The sequence below is a fragment of the Oncorhynchus keta genome, chromosome 32 (genome assembly GCF_023373465.1).
Source record: "Oncorhynchus keta strain PuntledgeMale-10-30-2019 chromosome 32, Oket_V2, whole genome shotgun sequence".
NCBI classification, from domain to species: domain Eukaryota; kingdom Metazoa; phylum Chordata; class Actinopteri; order Salmoniformes; family Salmonidae; genus Oncorhynchus; species Oncorhynchus keta.
In genome coordinates, this window is record NC_068452.1 from 25579247 (window position 1) to 25594906 (window position 15660).

A 15660-nucleotide genomic window follows, 5' to 3' on the forward strand; every position below is an offset into this window, starting at 1 on the left:
CATTTTAATTTTGAGTGTGACTCCAAATCCAGACCTCCGTGGGTTGATACATTTGATTTCCATTGATACTTTTTGTGTGATTTTGTTGTCAGCACATTCAACTATGTAAAGAAAAAACTATTTAATAAGAATATTTCATTCATTCAGATCTAGGATGTGTTATTTTAGTGTTCCCTTTATTTTTTTGAGCAGTGTATTTTTTTGGGGGCACTTTTTATTTTTGTATAACGTGATTGAACATACACTACCGCACAGTAGGTGGCGAAATGCACAAACAAAATGTGCAAACGCCATGATACCAAATAATAAGAAGAAGAAGTAGCGGGGGCTGGTTGTGTGCTCATTGGTTGGTGTGTGTTGGTTTTTACGGTGTGTAGCGTGCGTGGGCGTGTGTGGACGCGTGGTGCGTATGACCAGTCTAATGATACGTTCAGAACAACTGGGAACTGGGAACTGGGAACTCCGACTTCAGCGCATTCAAAAAAAATGGGAATTCGCACAAAAAACGAGCTCCGACAGGGAAATTTGATTTGAACGGTCACCCAACTCGGAATTTCAACTCGGGAACTCAGGCCTCTTTCTCGACCTCCGACTTTTCGCCCTAAAGATCCCTGGCGTAATGATTTGGCATCGTATTGTTCCAAGTTCCCAGTGCTTTTGAACGCGGCATCTTATCAAAGTGAAAGTTGTTAACGTTAGTCAACACTGCAACTGCAGCGCTACATGGAAATAGATCGATTGTTGCAAAATATGTTGCCATAGAACGACATACAAGGATAGAAAAAGCCTAGACGATAACAAAATGAGTTCTCTGCAAGATGAATTTGAGGTAGGATACGGTAAACTTAGTTTTCATTTGGCCATTTGGTTTTATATGGTCCATTTGTATGCGCCTTTCTTGTTTGTATTGTAGTCCGACGGATCCAATGTTTAATTTGTGTTATGGTCGATGTGAAACTTTTAACGTTGGATAAGAATTATGTTTTTTTAAATCACATTTTTAATCACACTAATCACATTTCTCATACGTTTAGACTAAACCTAAATAACGTCATCAAACACTATTGAGTTATTACACTTTATAAGTAGGCCTATGTGGTTAGAGAGGACAGAGCAAGAGCAGTGTGTTTCATTGTGCGCTGTGTTGTGATCTGTTTTTGAATAAACCATGCCCTTAGGCTGCATTTGCATTTGTTGCAAGGTTCTGTCGATCTTCATGTTGAATGTGCCCGATCCTCTATTTTATTCACAACACGATTTAGACCAGCCTGTTTATTTTAGATTCTTATTGTCCTTTTCTTATTTGTCTGTTAACTCAGCTGGAGAAAAGTGTCAGGCGGTTCAGGGAGACATTCCATGGAAAGATAGCGGTGGAAAAGGCAACCTTACTGATGAGACGCTATGCCAACAACCATCAAATGGTCACCTGGGCAGTTATACTGAAGAAAGGCAACGGTAAAGAAATGGTTCACAGTAAATGCAAACCCCAGTCATACCACCATAGGAAACCCCTATGGAGGGTGTTCCAAGACACCGGGTCCTGTACTAAAAAGCTTGTTCAAAGGGGATCCTCCGTTAAATGTGCCCTTTAGTCCAGGAACAGAACTAGGATTCATCTGTCCTCGAAACTATCCTTTAAAGGGGCAATCTGCAGTTTGTTGGACTTATGCATTTATGATATGTGCCCATTGATTCTTGAAGAATATAACTTATAAATGCCTCGTGAGCTTAGTTCAACTGTCGTCAACCATCAGAACCCAAAATATAAGCTTGTTTTACTCCATTGTTTGTAAGCAAAGTCAATAAAATAAAATAAACACCATATATCTTCAAAACATGGTTAAAACGATCATTTTTATATCATGGATGGTCAGTCCTTGCATCCATAGCTCTGCGTATACATTTAAAAGTTTTTGACAGAGCCAGGGGCGAGGAAGACTGTTATTGTTTCAGCTGCTGATGGCCTCTTTAACCTCTCTCTTCAGACATGGTCTCTGGGGGTTTAACAACCAGACCCATTTGATTTGCGTTAAAGGGTTGGCCATGTGGACAATCTAATCTCTGACTCTTCCTCTTTCTCTACTCTTGCCGTGCAGAGCTGGATGATGAGGACAGAAAATGCTTACAGACGGATCAGGCTGTCAAGGTTACATTAATAAATGCCATACTATTCTCTGTCGCTTTGTGTGTGTCTCTTTGGCTTAGGGGTGTATCCAGGCGGGTCTGTACTTCTTTGAACATGTGGTCTTTGTGGTCATAAACATGATAGTTCAGTTGTACCCTGACCCTTGACCCACCTCTCTCTCTTTCAGAATGTGGTGCAGAGACTCACAGCTGAGGACAGGGAACCTCAGGTCCCTCCTGCACAACAGGTACAACACAGTCACAGTGTCAGTTAGTCCCTCTTTCATTGGGTTAAAGAATCAATGTTCATCAGTAGACATCTGGATATCAGGCATTTCAGCATAATCTCTGTTGATTTTGAAGTTACATATTCCATAACCATATTGGTAATGGGTAATAACACATTGGGAATAGATTTGTGAGCCATTATAACAACACTGTTCAAGGGCTGAAAGAGGGAATAAAACTCCTATCATATTACAGTGGTCCTATATCCAATCTGATGATCAGGTTGGTAAATTGGTTGCCTTGAATATTTCTAATTCTATGACTTACATTGTCTTCCCTACAGCCCCGAGGTAGCAGACAGCCTGAACACGATAATGATATCAAGGTCAGTCATCCACGGGCTATTTTCCGACTTTACTGGCAGGGAAAGAGATTAAGGGTTAAGTGGATGGCTAACTGAAAGGTGTGTGTGCACATGAGTGCGTCCCTGCCTTTACGTGTGCGGCTCGTGTGTGTTGAGTCTTCAGGAGCTGGGAGAGCGTCTGCGGGTCCTGCCTCTCACTGAGAAGAACAAGAGAATGTTTGATAATGCCCAGCGCCACCTCACCCCCTCTGTCCTGCACCAGTTTGCCTGCCAGACCTGTGACAAGGACTGGTGGCGTCGGGTACCCCAGAGGAAGAGGGTAATGCTCTTCCTCCACGCAATCCTGTGTGTGTGTGTGTGTGTGTACCCACCTGGTATTCACCGTGGTCTTCACACATTGGAACACTCTGTTTGATATGCCAAACCCATGCACAATAGTTCAAAAGTATTTCTCCATGCCTGTGTCTGTAACTGTGTTCTTGTTACTTTGTCTTAGAATGTGTATTTCACATGGCCAGTTCATCTACTAACTGGGGACTCCACTGACTGTCATCTCTCCTAGGTATCTCGCTGTCACCTGTGCAAGAAGAAATATGACCCTGTCCCTTATGACAAAATGTGGGGTATTGGAGAGTTCTGCTGCACCAAATGCACACGCTCCTTCAGGTAAAAACTGGAGCGTCCTGTACATGTGTGATTATAAGACATTATACATGTGAATTAATCTCAATGCACTTGGTTTGATTTGTCCATCAGGGGCTTTGGGAGGATGGATTTGGGCTCCCCCTGCTACTCCTGCCGAACTCTGGTGATCCCAACAGAGATTCTTCCTCCACGCAAGGGAGGGGTACGAGGAGCAGGACCCAGAAAACCTATCCCACACAGCTGCCTCGCTGAGGACTGTTACAACAGACAAGGTTAAACTACACACACACACACACACACACACACACACACACACACACACACACACACACACACACACACACACACACACACACACACACACACACACACACACACACACACACACACACACACACGCACAGGATTGCTGGACAGTGCAATGTACTGTGGTTTGTAGAGTGTGTTACTACAAGCAAGTACCCCCAGATGGCGGCCTTTTACATGTCTGTCTGGCTGCTGGCTCCAGCCAACTAACTGGCCTTGTACTTCCATGCCAGAGCCCCATGTTCCTGGGACAGAGTGTGTCCACCCCCGCAGTCGCCAGAGGAACAGGAAGCCTCGTGTGGTCAATCCCAGCTCCGTCCACATCAGCTCCGGCTCCACCGTCAACACCTGCCTGAGCCAAGGAAGCCTGGAGAACCTGTACGACCTCATCATGGATGACATCAGAGAGGAGAGTGAAGAGGACAACCGTAGTGGTAGCAGCAGCAGCTAGAGCAGCACTGATGTTACCAGTGACCAACAGTCGTGAGCAGCTTCCATGCTTCCCCAATGGTGCTTCCAACGCTTACCTTAGGTTCACATTCAGTGTAAGGATGGCATCTCATAGGCCTACCGACATAGTATTGGTTCTACTTTCCTTTCATTTTAAAAACCATGAAAATACAGCTCAATACTCACAACAGTCAGATGATATAAGTGAGATGATATAACTAGTTTCATGTTTTGCTTTTGTCTTTGTTTATGCTTCTTGAAGTGTTGCCACGTGTTGTTGCTGCTGCTTTGTTAATGTGTGAATGATAAGGGGAGATTGACCGCACTGGCTTCTGCCCATAATCCTGACTTTACTTTTGGTTACCTATTCAGGAGTTAGCTTTCTAGTGATATGTGTGTTCAAATAGATTTGTCATATCAACTTGAACAAGAATATATTATGAAACACAAATAATGCATTTTGCCCCCCAACTATTATTGATTTTCAATACGACTCGGGTTCAAATCAAATTGTATTTGTCACATGCACCGAATACAACAGGTGAAACGCTTACTTACAAGCCCTTAACCAGCAATGTAGAGTTTTTTAAAAAGTAAGAAAATATTCAAAAACGTAACACAATAAAATAACAATAACGAGGCTATATATAGGGGTTCCCGGTACCGAGTCAATGTGCGGGGTACAGGTTAATTGAGGTAATATGTACATGTAGATAGGGGTAAAGTGACTATGCATAGATAATAAGCAGGGAGTAAGCAGTGTAAAAATAAAGGGGGGTCAATGTAAATAGTCCGGGTAGCCATTTTGATTAGATGTTCAGGAGTCTTGTGGCTTGGGGATAGAAGCTTTTAAGGAGCCTTTTGGACCTAGACTTGGCGCTCTGGTGCCGCTCGCCGTGCGGTAGCAGAGAGAACAGTCTATGATATGGGTGGCTGGATTCTTTCACAATTTTTAGGAGAAAAATCACAGACATGCCACCGTGGATTTTAATATATCACTGTAAATCATTTAGAAGATACCTGTACACCAATAAAGCATAATTTATTCTGTTTGTTTAAGAATAACCTGAGAAAAACATTTAAAGTAGGGTTCAAAGTTATTGATAAAGATAAGCAATATTGAGTCTATTAACTAAATAATTCAAATACTGAGCTATATTGTATGTGCAAAAAATGGTGAAATTATTATTTTAAACTAATAATACCATTCCTCAGAGAAAGAGATGTTATTTAAAAAGTAATATTTTTTCTCTCTCAAAAGGGAAGTGGTCAAAATGATTGACATCCCTAAAGATTCTAATAAATAAAATAGTCAAAAGTGTTGTATTTGGTCCCATGTCCCTAGCACACAATGACTACATCAAGCTTGTTACGACAAACTTTTTGGATGCATTTGCAGTTCGTTTAAGTTGTGTTTCAGATCATTTTGTGACCAATAGAAATGAATGGTAAATCATGTATTGTGTCTTTTTGGAATCACTTTTATTGTAAATAAGAATATAATGTTTCTAAACACCTATACATTAATGTGGGTGCTACCTTGATTGCGGGTAATGAATCGTAAATAATGATGAGGGAGAAAGTTACAGAGGGACTAAAGGTATAACATTGGATGGTCTACATGTACATACTACCTCAATCAGCCTGACCAACCGGTGTCTGTATGTAGCCTCTCTACTTTTATAGCCTCGCTACTGTATATAGCCTGTCTTTTTACTGTTGTTTTATTTCTTTACCTACCTATTGTTCACCTAATACCTTTTTTGTACTACTGGTTAGAGCCTGTAAGTAAGTATTTCACTGTAAGGTCTACTACTGTACACCTGTTGTATTCAGTGCATGTGACAAATAAACTTTGATTTGATTTGAATTATCATTGGATGGTCAATTATCATATTGACTAAGTTTTTGTGAAGCGGGGAAAAACCTAGCAAATCTGCAGCTGTTTGAAAACAGCAGCACGCCTTGCCCTTACAGTGCATTCGGAAAGTATTCAGACCCCTTGACATACAGTACCCCGTAATGAAAAAGCAAAAACAGGTTATTAGACACTTTTTCTAATTTATAAAAAATACAAAACTGAAATATCACATGTACATAAGTATTCAGACCCTTTACTCAGTACTTTGTTTAAGCACCTTTTGGCAGCTATTACAGCCTCGATTCTTCTTGGGTATGACACTACAAGCTTGGCACACCAGTATTTGGGGAGTTTCTTCAATTCTTCTCTGCAGATCTTCTCAAGCGCTGTCAGGTTGGATGGGGAATGTCGCTGCACAGATATTTTCAGGTCTCTTCAGAGATGTTCAATCTGGTTCAAGTCCGGGCTCTGGCTGGGCCACTCAAGGACATTCAGAGACTTATCCCGAAGCCACTCCTGCATTGTCTTGGCTGTGTGCTTAGGGTCGATATCCTGTTTGAAGGTGAACCTTCGCCCGAGTCTGAGGTCCTGAGTACTCTAGAGCAGGTTTTCATCAAAGATCTCTCTGTACTTTGCTCCATTCATCTTTCCCTCATCCTGACTAGTCTCTCAGCTCTGGGAAGAGTCTTGGTGGTTCTAAACGTCTTCAATTTAAAAAGGATGGAGGCCACTGTGTTCTTGGGGACCTTCAATGCTGCAGAAATGTTTTGGTACCCTTCCCCTGATCTGTGCCTCGGCACAATTCTGTCTTGGAGCTCTTCAGACAATTCCTTTGACCACATGACTTGGTTTTGCTCTGACATGCACTATTAACTGTGGTACCAAATCATGTCCAATCAATTGAATTTACCACAGGTGTACTCCAATCAAGTTTTCTAAACATCTCAAGGATGATCAATGGAAACAGGATGCACCTGAGCTCAATTTCGTGTCTCATAGCAAAGGGTCTGAATACTTATGTAAATAAGGTATTTCTGTTTTTTATTTTTAATAACTAACTTGCAACAATTTCTAAAAACCTGTTTTCGCTTTGTCATTATAGGGTATTGTGTGGAGATTGATAAGGATTTTTTTGTTGTTGTTAAATCAATTTTAGAATGAGGCTATAACTTAACAAAATGTGGAAAAGGGGAAGGGGTCTGAATACTTTCCGAATGCACAGTAACTGCATAACATCAACAACATGCATGCCAATGTTTCCTTGTTGAGAGTTAAAGAGAGATTCAAGTATTCTCTTGTAGTTTTTATGAGAAATATTACTTTGATGAAAATTCCAGATCGTCTGTATAATCATATAGCATACATCTCAGACACCCATACATACTCCACAAGACAGGAGACTCGCCACAGTATTATACAGAGCCACGATCGCATGGAACTCCCTTCTATCTCCAATTAATCAAGCAAACATCAACATGACCTAAAAATGTTTTATAAAACAACATCTCATGGCACAATAGGGACTGTGAAATGACACACACTGACACACTCTAACACAGTCTAAGGCACTGCATTTCAGTGCTCGAGGCGTCGCTCCAGGCACCTTGGTTCGATTCCATGCTGTATCACAACCGGCCGTGATTGGGAGTCCCATTTGGAGGCGCACAATTGGCCCAGTGTCGTCCGGGTTTGGCCGGTGTAGGCCGTCATTGTAAATAAGAATTTGTTCTTAACTGACTTGCCTAGTTAAATAAAGGTAAAATAAAAAAAATATACACACATTCTTTAGTTGTATTGTTTGTATATCGTTGTATTTTACATTTGTGTGACGGTTCTTGTCTATCAGTGTATCCGTGTTTTGTTACTTGTCGTGTTCTATGTTTTTGTGTGGACCCCAGGAAGAGGAGCTGCTGCTTCGGCAAAAGCTAATGGGGATCCTAATAAACCAATAAAACCAGTAGTCATTCAGGATTTTCGGACACAATACATTAATTACCATTCATTTCTATTGGGCACAAAATAATCTGAAACACAACCAAAACAAACTGCAAATGGATCCAACAAGTTCGTAGAGTCAAAAGCGTGATGTATTCATTGTTTGCTAGGAATATGGGAACAAATACGAAACTTTTGACTACTTAATTTTTACGAATCTTTAGGGGTGTCAATAATTTGGACCCCTGCCTTTTTGAGAAAAAAGGTATTACTTGTTAAGCTAAATCTATTTTTTTTTAGCAATTGTATTAATATAAAATGTTATAATTTCCCACTTTTTTTGAGCATACAATATAGCTCAGTATTTGAATGATTTATTTTATACAGTCATTATTGCTCATCTTCATCAAGGGTGTCAATCATTTCAGACCCGCTGTACATAGTCTTTGCCCCTGGGAAATAATATTTATTTGCCAAATTGAAGCATATGGAAAGCAGTTAGGAGCTTGGAAATGCCTCAGGGATGAATCTATTTACAAGGTTATCTTTTCCCTGAAGAAGGAGCAAAAGTTTATTGCTGATTTATAAAGGATCTATAAAATAACATAGTTATATCGTTATTATTTTAATTTCAATGGCATCACAGTATGTGTTACCCTGATATCTTCATATAATAAAAAGAAGATTAAATAGCAGGATCCTGCTGAGCATTGAATACACAACTCATTCATTGAGCCATTCCATGTGTGATTTAACACTGCTTATCGTCCGATGTGACAGTTATAGTTTAGTGAAAAGGAGTTGACTTGATTATAAAGCCCACAGTGCGTCAGTAGTTTACCACACAGTAGCTAGTGGTGTGGAGAGGAGATTAAGGTGGATGCCTCTCAGTGACTCGCTCTTTAAAAGACAATTTCCTAACAGGGTGTGGGTGTACCTCACAGCTCAGTCTGGCAGGTAGTGAGATCTAGCCCATCTGTTACACACACGCGTTGCAGTGGAGAGCGAGTGTGTACCATACGACAACACACCAGCTAACTGACTGATGTTTGATTTGAGTTTAACTGCTTTCCGATCAGTCGAGGAAACATGCCTCAAAGACACATGTTGGTCTCTCAGGCAAATTATTGAGTCAATCCATCATTGAGGGAAATGCCCAGTCATATGAATGATATACTCATTGGAGTAAGCTTTCTTTACTACATTATTCCATATTTGTTATTGCATAGTTTCGATGTCTTCAACATTATTTTACATTAAAAATAAAGCATAACCCTTTAATGAGTAGGCGTGTCTAAACTTTTTTGACTGGTACTATATGTGCATAAATATGATATAGCACCAGGACTATACCCTGATGAAGACAGCTTGTCTGTCGAAATGTTGGTTATTAGGTTATAAAATGATTGCATCCAGTGCGGCTCTCCTTTTCTTTTTCAAGTGTTCTACTCTGCCAGCCATCACCTAAACAGGTGTGCGTTTATTTCGCCTCCTGATAGCACCAGTATTACCCTTGCTAGACAGAATATTTGTAGACACATTTCTGTAGAGACGGTTATGAGCAGTGCCATGATGGCATTGTCGTTCCTTTTAGTCTAGAATTCAGATGGACAGAAGCAGTCAAACAAAACTCCCTGTCCGTTTGTAGAGCAGTTACAGTGTTTCTCATCAGGACACTCAGATCATCTGAGGACCCTCCTTAGATCACATCCTCAAATCAGCCTTGGTCTAGTCTGGTCTAACTCATCTCATCTCTCTGCATCCTCTGACCCTTCCCCCATCACTCCACGCCTAAACAAGGCCAGAGAGGTCTGACTACTTTCAATCACCACAAAGTGTCAGAGAGAAATGTCTCACCTCAACTAAATGTTCCCTTCTGTAGATGTGTGCCTTGATGAAATGTCGGCATCTGGGAGAGTTATGCTAAAAGCACAAACAAAGATGATTACCAATCAAATTGAATGTTTTGTTAACATAAAATTAATACCTTGATAGTTGACGGTGGACTGGTTAACTGTATTATTGACATGGTCCAGAGAGCTATGTGAAAGACATTGGTCCACTTATCAATTGGTTTGGGACTGATTTAACCGGTCGGGACTTTTTTGTCACCCTTGGTGAACATAACTCATGAAACACAAACCACATGTGGCGTCCCACAAAGTTAGATTTTGGGTCCTTTACGGTTCAGTTTATATATATGTTACACCTTGGCAGCGTTATCAGTAAGCATCAGTAAGCAAAGCATTGATTTTCACTGCTACGCAGACAATACACTACTTTACATTTCTGTGTCACCAGAGCTCCACAGATAAATTATTAGGCCGTATTAGTGATTTAAATACTTAGATGGCTCACAACGTCCTCCAGCTGGGGTACTTATTGTTGGAGCCAAAGCACAGAGAGAGAATCTAGTTGCACATTTGAATTCACAGGCAATAAAGATAAAACAAAAGATAAAAAAACCTAGGTTTTACTTTAGATTCTGAACAAAATATCAAATCACACGTTAGGAATGTGACCAAAAAAGCTTTTTACCACCTGAGGAACATTGCCAAGTTGCGGCCGTTTCTCTCTCAGGCTGATACAGAGAGAATCATCCATACTTTTATTACAAGCAGGCTTGACTGCTGTAATGTTCTCCTGTCTGGTCTACCCCAAAAAAGCCATTTGTCAACTGCAAAACATACAGAATGCTGCAGCATGGGTACTGACCAAGACCAGACTGAGAGCAGGCATTACACCGGTTTAAAGGTCTCTGTACTGTAAAACATACAGAATGCTGCAGCATGGGTACTGACCAAGACCAGAGAGCACACATTACACCGGTTTAAAGGTCTCTGTACTGTAAAACATACAGAATGCTGCAGCATGGGTACTGACCAAGACCAGAGAGCACACATTACACCAGTTTAAAGGTCTCTGTACTGTAAAACATACAGAATGCTGCAGCATGGGTACTGACCAAGACCAGAGAGCACACATTACACCGGTTTAAAGGTCTCTGTACTGTAAAACATACAGAATGCTGCAGCATGGGTACTGACCAAGACCAGAGAGCACACATTACACCGGTTTAAAGGTCTCTGTACTGTAAAACATACAGAATGCTGCAGCATGGGTACTGACCAAGACCAGAGAGCACACATTACACCGGTTTAAAGGTCTCTGTACTGTAAAACATACAGAATGCTGCAGCACGGGTACTGACCAAGACCAGAGAGCACACATTACACCAGTTTAAAGGTCTCTGTACTGTAAAACATACAGAATGCTGCAGCACGGGTACTGACCAAGACCAGAGAGCACACATTACACCGGTTTTAAGGTCTCTGTACTGTAAAACATACAGAATGCTGCAGCATGGGTACTGACCAAGACCAGAGAGCACACATTACACCGGTTTAAAGGTCTCTGTACTGTAAAACATACAGAATGCTGCAGCACGGGTACTGACCAAGACCAGAGAGCACACATTACACCAGTTTAAAGGTCTCTGTACTGTAAAACATACAGAATGCTGCAGCATGGGTACTGACCAAGACCAGAGAGCACACATTACACCAGTTTAAAGGTCTCTGTACTGTAACACATACAGAATGCTGCAGCATGGGTACTGACCAAGACCAGAGAGCACACATTACACCAGTTTAAAGGTCTCTGTACTGTAAAACATACAGAATGCTGCAGCGTGGGTACTGACCAAGACCAGAGAGCACACATTACACCGGTTTAAAGGTCTCTGTACTGTAAAACATACAGAATGCTGCAGCATGGGTACTGACCAAGACCAGAGAGCACACATTACACCGGTTTAAAGGTCTCTGTACTGTAAAACATACAGAATGCTGCAGCATGGGTACTGACCAAGACCAGAGAGCACACATTACACCGGTTTAAAGGTCTCTGTACTGTAAAACATACAGAATGTTGCAGCATGGGTACTGACCAAGACCAGAGAGCACACATTACACCGGTTTAAAGGTATCTGTACTGTAAAACATACAGAATGCTGCAGCATGGGTACTGACCAAGACCAGAGAGCACACATTACACCGGTTTAAAGGTCTCTGTACTGTAAAACATACAGAATGCTGCAGCGTGGGTACTGACCAAGACCAGAGAGCACACATTACACCGGTTTAAAGGTCTCTGTACTGTAAAACATACAGAATGCTGCAGCATGGGTACTGACCAAGACCAGAGAGCACACATTACACCGGTTTAAAGGTCTCTGTACTGGCTGCCTGTGAGTTTTAGAATTCATTTTAAGATTCTTCTCTGGGTTTTTAACTCAATCCACAATTGTGCACCCCAATGCATGTCAGACATGCTATTAAGTTATGTACCCAGTAGGTCCCTCAGGTCCTCTGACACTGTCCTTTTAACTGTCCTAAAGCTTACGGCCAAGAGGCATGGAGAGGCAGCTTTTAGTTATTATACCCCCAGCCTCTGGAATAGCTTCCCAAAGAACCTGAGGAGGGCCCAAACTGTGTTGGTTTATCTGACGTTTGTTGTGTAGTAAATACTTCAGCTTTTATTTTCGTAGGTTATTCATTATTTTTTCCTGTAAAGCACATTGCGTTGCATTCCATGTCTGAAATGCTTGATTTCATTTGATTTGATCGGTGGAACAAGAGAGACAACACTAGGGACTAATCATGCTCTCCCTCAGGAGCGTTTTAGTTGGCAGTGTGACATTCCAGACTGAAGGCAGAAGTGTTGAGAAGGAACTGGCATAAATTATCATCCTAATTGGCTTGAAGTCAATCTAACCTATGCATTCCTCGGTACCTGTAATAGAAATGGCTGACATGTATCGCCCAGGTGGGATGACTTTTCAACGAGGTCCAATTCTAGGAACACATTTTTGCTCATTAATACCCTCAGAGTTATACGATGTAGCATATGTGTGTAGGGTTGCGTAACAATCCAAATTAGCAGGCTAATTTCCGAATGAATTACAATAACTAATAAAAATGCTTTCAAGTTGATGCCAGATGTTGAAAACTTGAAGACTAACATTCTTTATTGCTATTTATTGCTCTTCGTAGATGGGTTGCCTGACAACGTCGCAAAAATGATGTGCGCGCATCGATGGGCAGAATGTTGTGTGTTTTATGATTCTGAAAGGTCAGATAGCTGGGAGAAAACTACTCAACAACTTGGCTGCTATGTCTCCATCTAATTTGGCTGATCTCTTGAGCTGTGCTAGACATGATTAACACAACACAGCTATGTTACCAAAATGTTGTTTCAGTTGTATATATGGCTGAAACAGGACTGTAAAACACAAAATAAAGATGACTAGACTAAACATTTATTTCAGTTTTTTATCTTCCAGAAATATGTCATTATCTCCTGATGACGTCCACAATGTCCATTGATACTGACCCTTATGACTTCAATGGAGAATGATTTTCAAATGGGTCTGATTTTCAATACAGCTTGATTACAGGCATTTATATCATGTAATTCTGGCAGGTTCTATATAACCTCTCACCTGTATCAATCATTCTACTTCAATGATACATTCATTTTATTACATATACTTTTTTTGTTTTTTATCAATCATATTAAAAAAAGTGAATCCCGTCAAAGACGCTAAGTTAACTTAACTTCCCAGCCAGCCTGATCTTCCTGGCACATATTCACACCTCTAGACATGAGGCAGCAACATGCCTGAGATTGACTGCCTACTCAGTGAGACCTGCCATTTCACTGAAACAACCTCTGTGGCCTGGGTAGGATTGAGCTGGATAGAGCAACAATCTCATTTTACAGATTCATCCCTAGAGTTGACCCCAATGTCCAAAAAGACAATGAGGATATTAGGAACCTTTGTGACTGGCTGGGATATTGAATGCGAAACGCATGGCTATGTGCTGATTGAACCACTCTTGTCACACACATCCAATAGCACCTGTACTTCAGCCTGGAATTGGTCCATCTATCATTAGAGGGATGATATAACCAACGCATGTGTAGCATGTTATTTTGTTCGCTCTTGTGGTGTATATCCAGCCTGTATTTTAATGTATGTATTGTATGTGTGTATTAACATAGACCTTAGCCTATGCCTGCTATGTGACGCATGCCATAAAACACATGGAAGATGTAGGCCTACATGCTACATGCAGATCTGCCACCAGAGGTGTCATGCCCATAAGGGGCACAGGGGCACGTGCCCCCTCAGATGTGTCCCGGGGAAGAAAAAAAAAAGAACATGACATGTTTTTGTTTCATTTGTTGTTATTGTTTCTCTGTAATACTACTAGACGCCTACATATGTAGGATGTTAATTTGAGGCAGTTTACTACAGCAGGAAAATAATACTGCAGCAATAGGAAATATTATGTGGATTATAATTGATGCAATTTTTTGTAAGGAATGATACATTTTTTTGTCATTGAAAATCAAGTGTGTTATTTTAAAGTGGAAATGACAGACTTCAGAAACCTTTTTAAACCTCAAATACACTACAAGTGTTACATTTCCTGCATTGCAGGAAAGTTATGCTGCAACAGGGTGATCAAATTACGTTTTTGGAAGCAAACCACTCGATTTCATCCCTACTTTATATCGTCATCGAACATGTCACCCTCCATAGGAGAGGGGGTGACCTCAACAATTTATTGTTAAAACGAGAGGCTGCCTGGATCTTTAATTTAAAGACCATTGTTCCTTTCGGTCTTAACGTAGACTTTTATCTGAAGCCATTCTTGTGATTATTGTGATTTTGCTATTGTAAATGTTTGTAGGCCTATGTAGCCAAATTGTATCTATGATCATATGCTATCCATTCATGTTTTTGGTATGTTATTTCTATGTCTGAGAATTAACCAATGGTATCAGGCCAGACCCGGCCATGATTACAGACACATGTGTGTGTCCTTTGACACTATGTGGAGACAGCTTGTCTGTTAAAACTTTGGTTATTAAATTATTGCATCTGAGCTCCTAGAATGTGCGCCTCTCCTTTAATTTTTCAAGTGATCGAATTAAGATCCTACATCTGTAGCAATTTTATGAAGTTGGCTTTAGCTAGCCCAGATATGTTCCCAATCTCCCTACCTCATAAGTAGCTACCAAGAAGACATTTCAGGCTATCAAGTTAGAGTAGCTTGTCTAACTATCTCAGCTGGCATGCCTGCTGGCAAGGTTGGTAGACTAGAAAAGCAAGCAATTACTAAATGTACTGAATAAGACTCATTCATTTCCATATTTTACTCAGATTTGAGTAGAAATGCAAAGTAACATATTTAGTTTATTAAATTTTAAAAAACACCAGTCAGTAGGATACAGACAGGTCAAGAGGTATGATTAGATATGCAGAAAAATAACCATGTTGTTTTTACATAGAATTAAGCATAATGCTTATGGCTCTAGATTGCAGAATTAAAAAAAAAAAAGATATTTTGTAAATGAGCTTTATGATTTTATATTTATAGCCTTTCTCTGGCCGCCCACCCACCAGACATCCTCACATACTTTGTGCCCCCTCGGGGTTTTGGGTTGCATGACTCCCCTGTCTGACACAGAGATAGAAAGAGTGAAATTACTGAATAAGAACTGTTAAGATATAAGAAACTTTTTTCAATACATATATTGATTAGAGAGGGTTGGATTTGTCCGACATTGATCTAATTAGCATTTTTTCACCAAGTCAACTGCAACTGCAATATATATTTCTTCAATAAATCATTGCTTATTGTTCTAACTCAATAGTACTCACCTCTGAGTGTTT

General features: G+C 40.6%; 1 protein-coding gene and 1 long non-coding RNA gene across 3 annotated transcripts; both read left to right on the forward strand.

Moving 5' to 3' along the window:
• Positions 1-451: 451 nt before the first annotated feature.
• shfl (shiftless antiviral inhibitor of ribosomal frameshifting) lies at positions 452-5993 on the forward strand. The gene is made up of 9 exons (XM_052491061.1): positions 452-829; positions 1320-1455; positions 2097-2146; positions 2313-2372; positions 2696-2737; positions 2880-3035; positions 3279-3382; positions 3473-3633; positions 3901-5993. The coding sequence occupies exons 1-9, from the start codon at positions 803-805 to the stop codon at positions 4116-4118; spliced, it is 954 nt and encodes a 317-aa protein (XP_052347021.1). The 5' UTR covers positions 452-802; the 3' UTR covers positions 4119-5993.
• Positions 5994-10656: 4663 nt separating this feature from the next.
• On the forward strand, positions 10657-12137 carry LOC127914418 (uncharacterized). 2 transcript variants are annotated; one of them, XR_008088252.1, is made up of 5 exons: positions 10666-10749; positions 10832-11077; positions 11242-11487; positions 11652-11815; positions 12062-12137. It is a non-coding gene; the product is annotated as an uncharacterized LOC127914418 (long non-coding RNA). The 2 variants fall into 2 exon arrangements; XR_008088251.1 differs by having other exon boundaries at positions 10657-11077.
• Positions 12138-15660: the final 3523 nt, after the last annotated feature.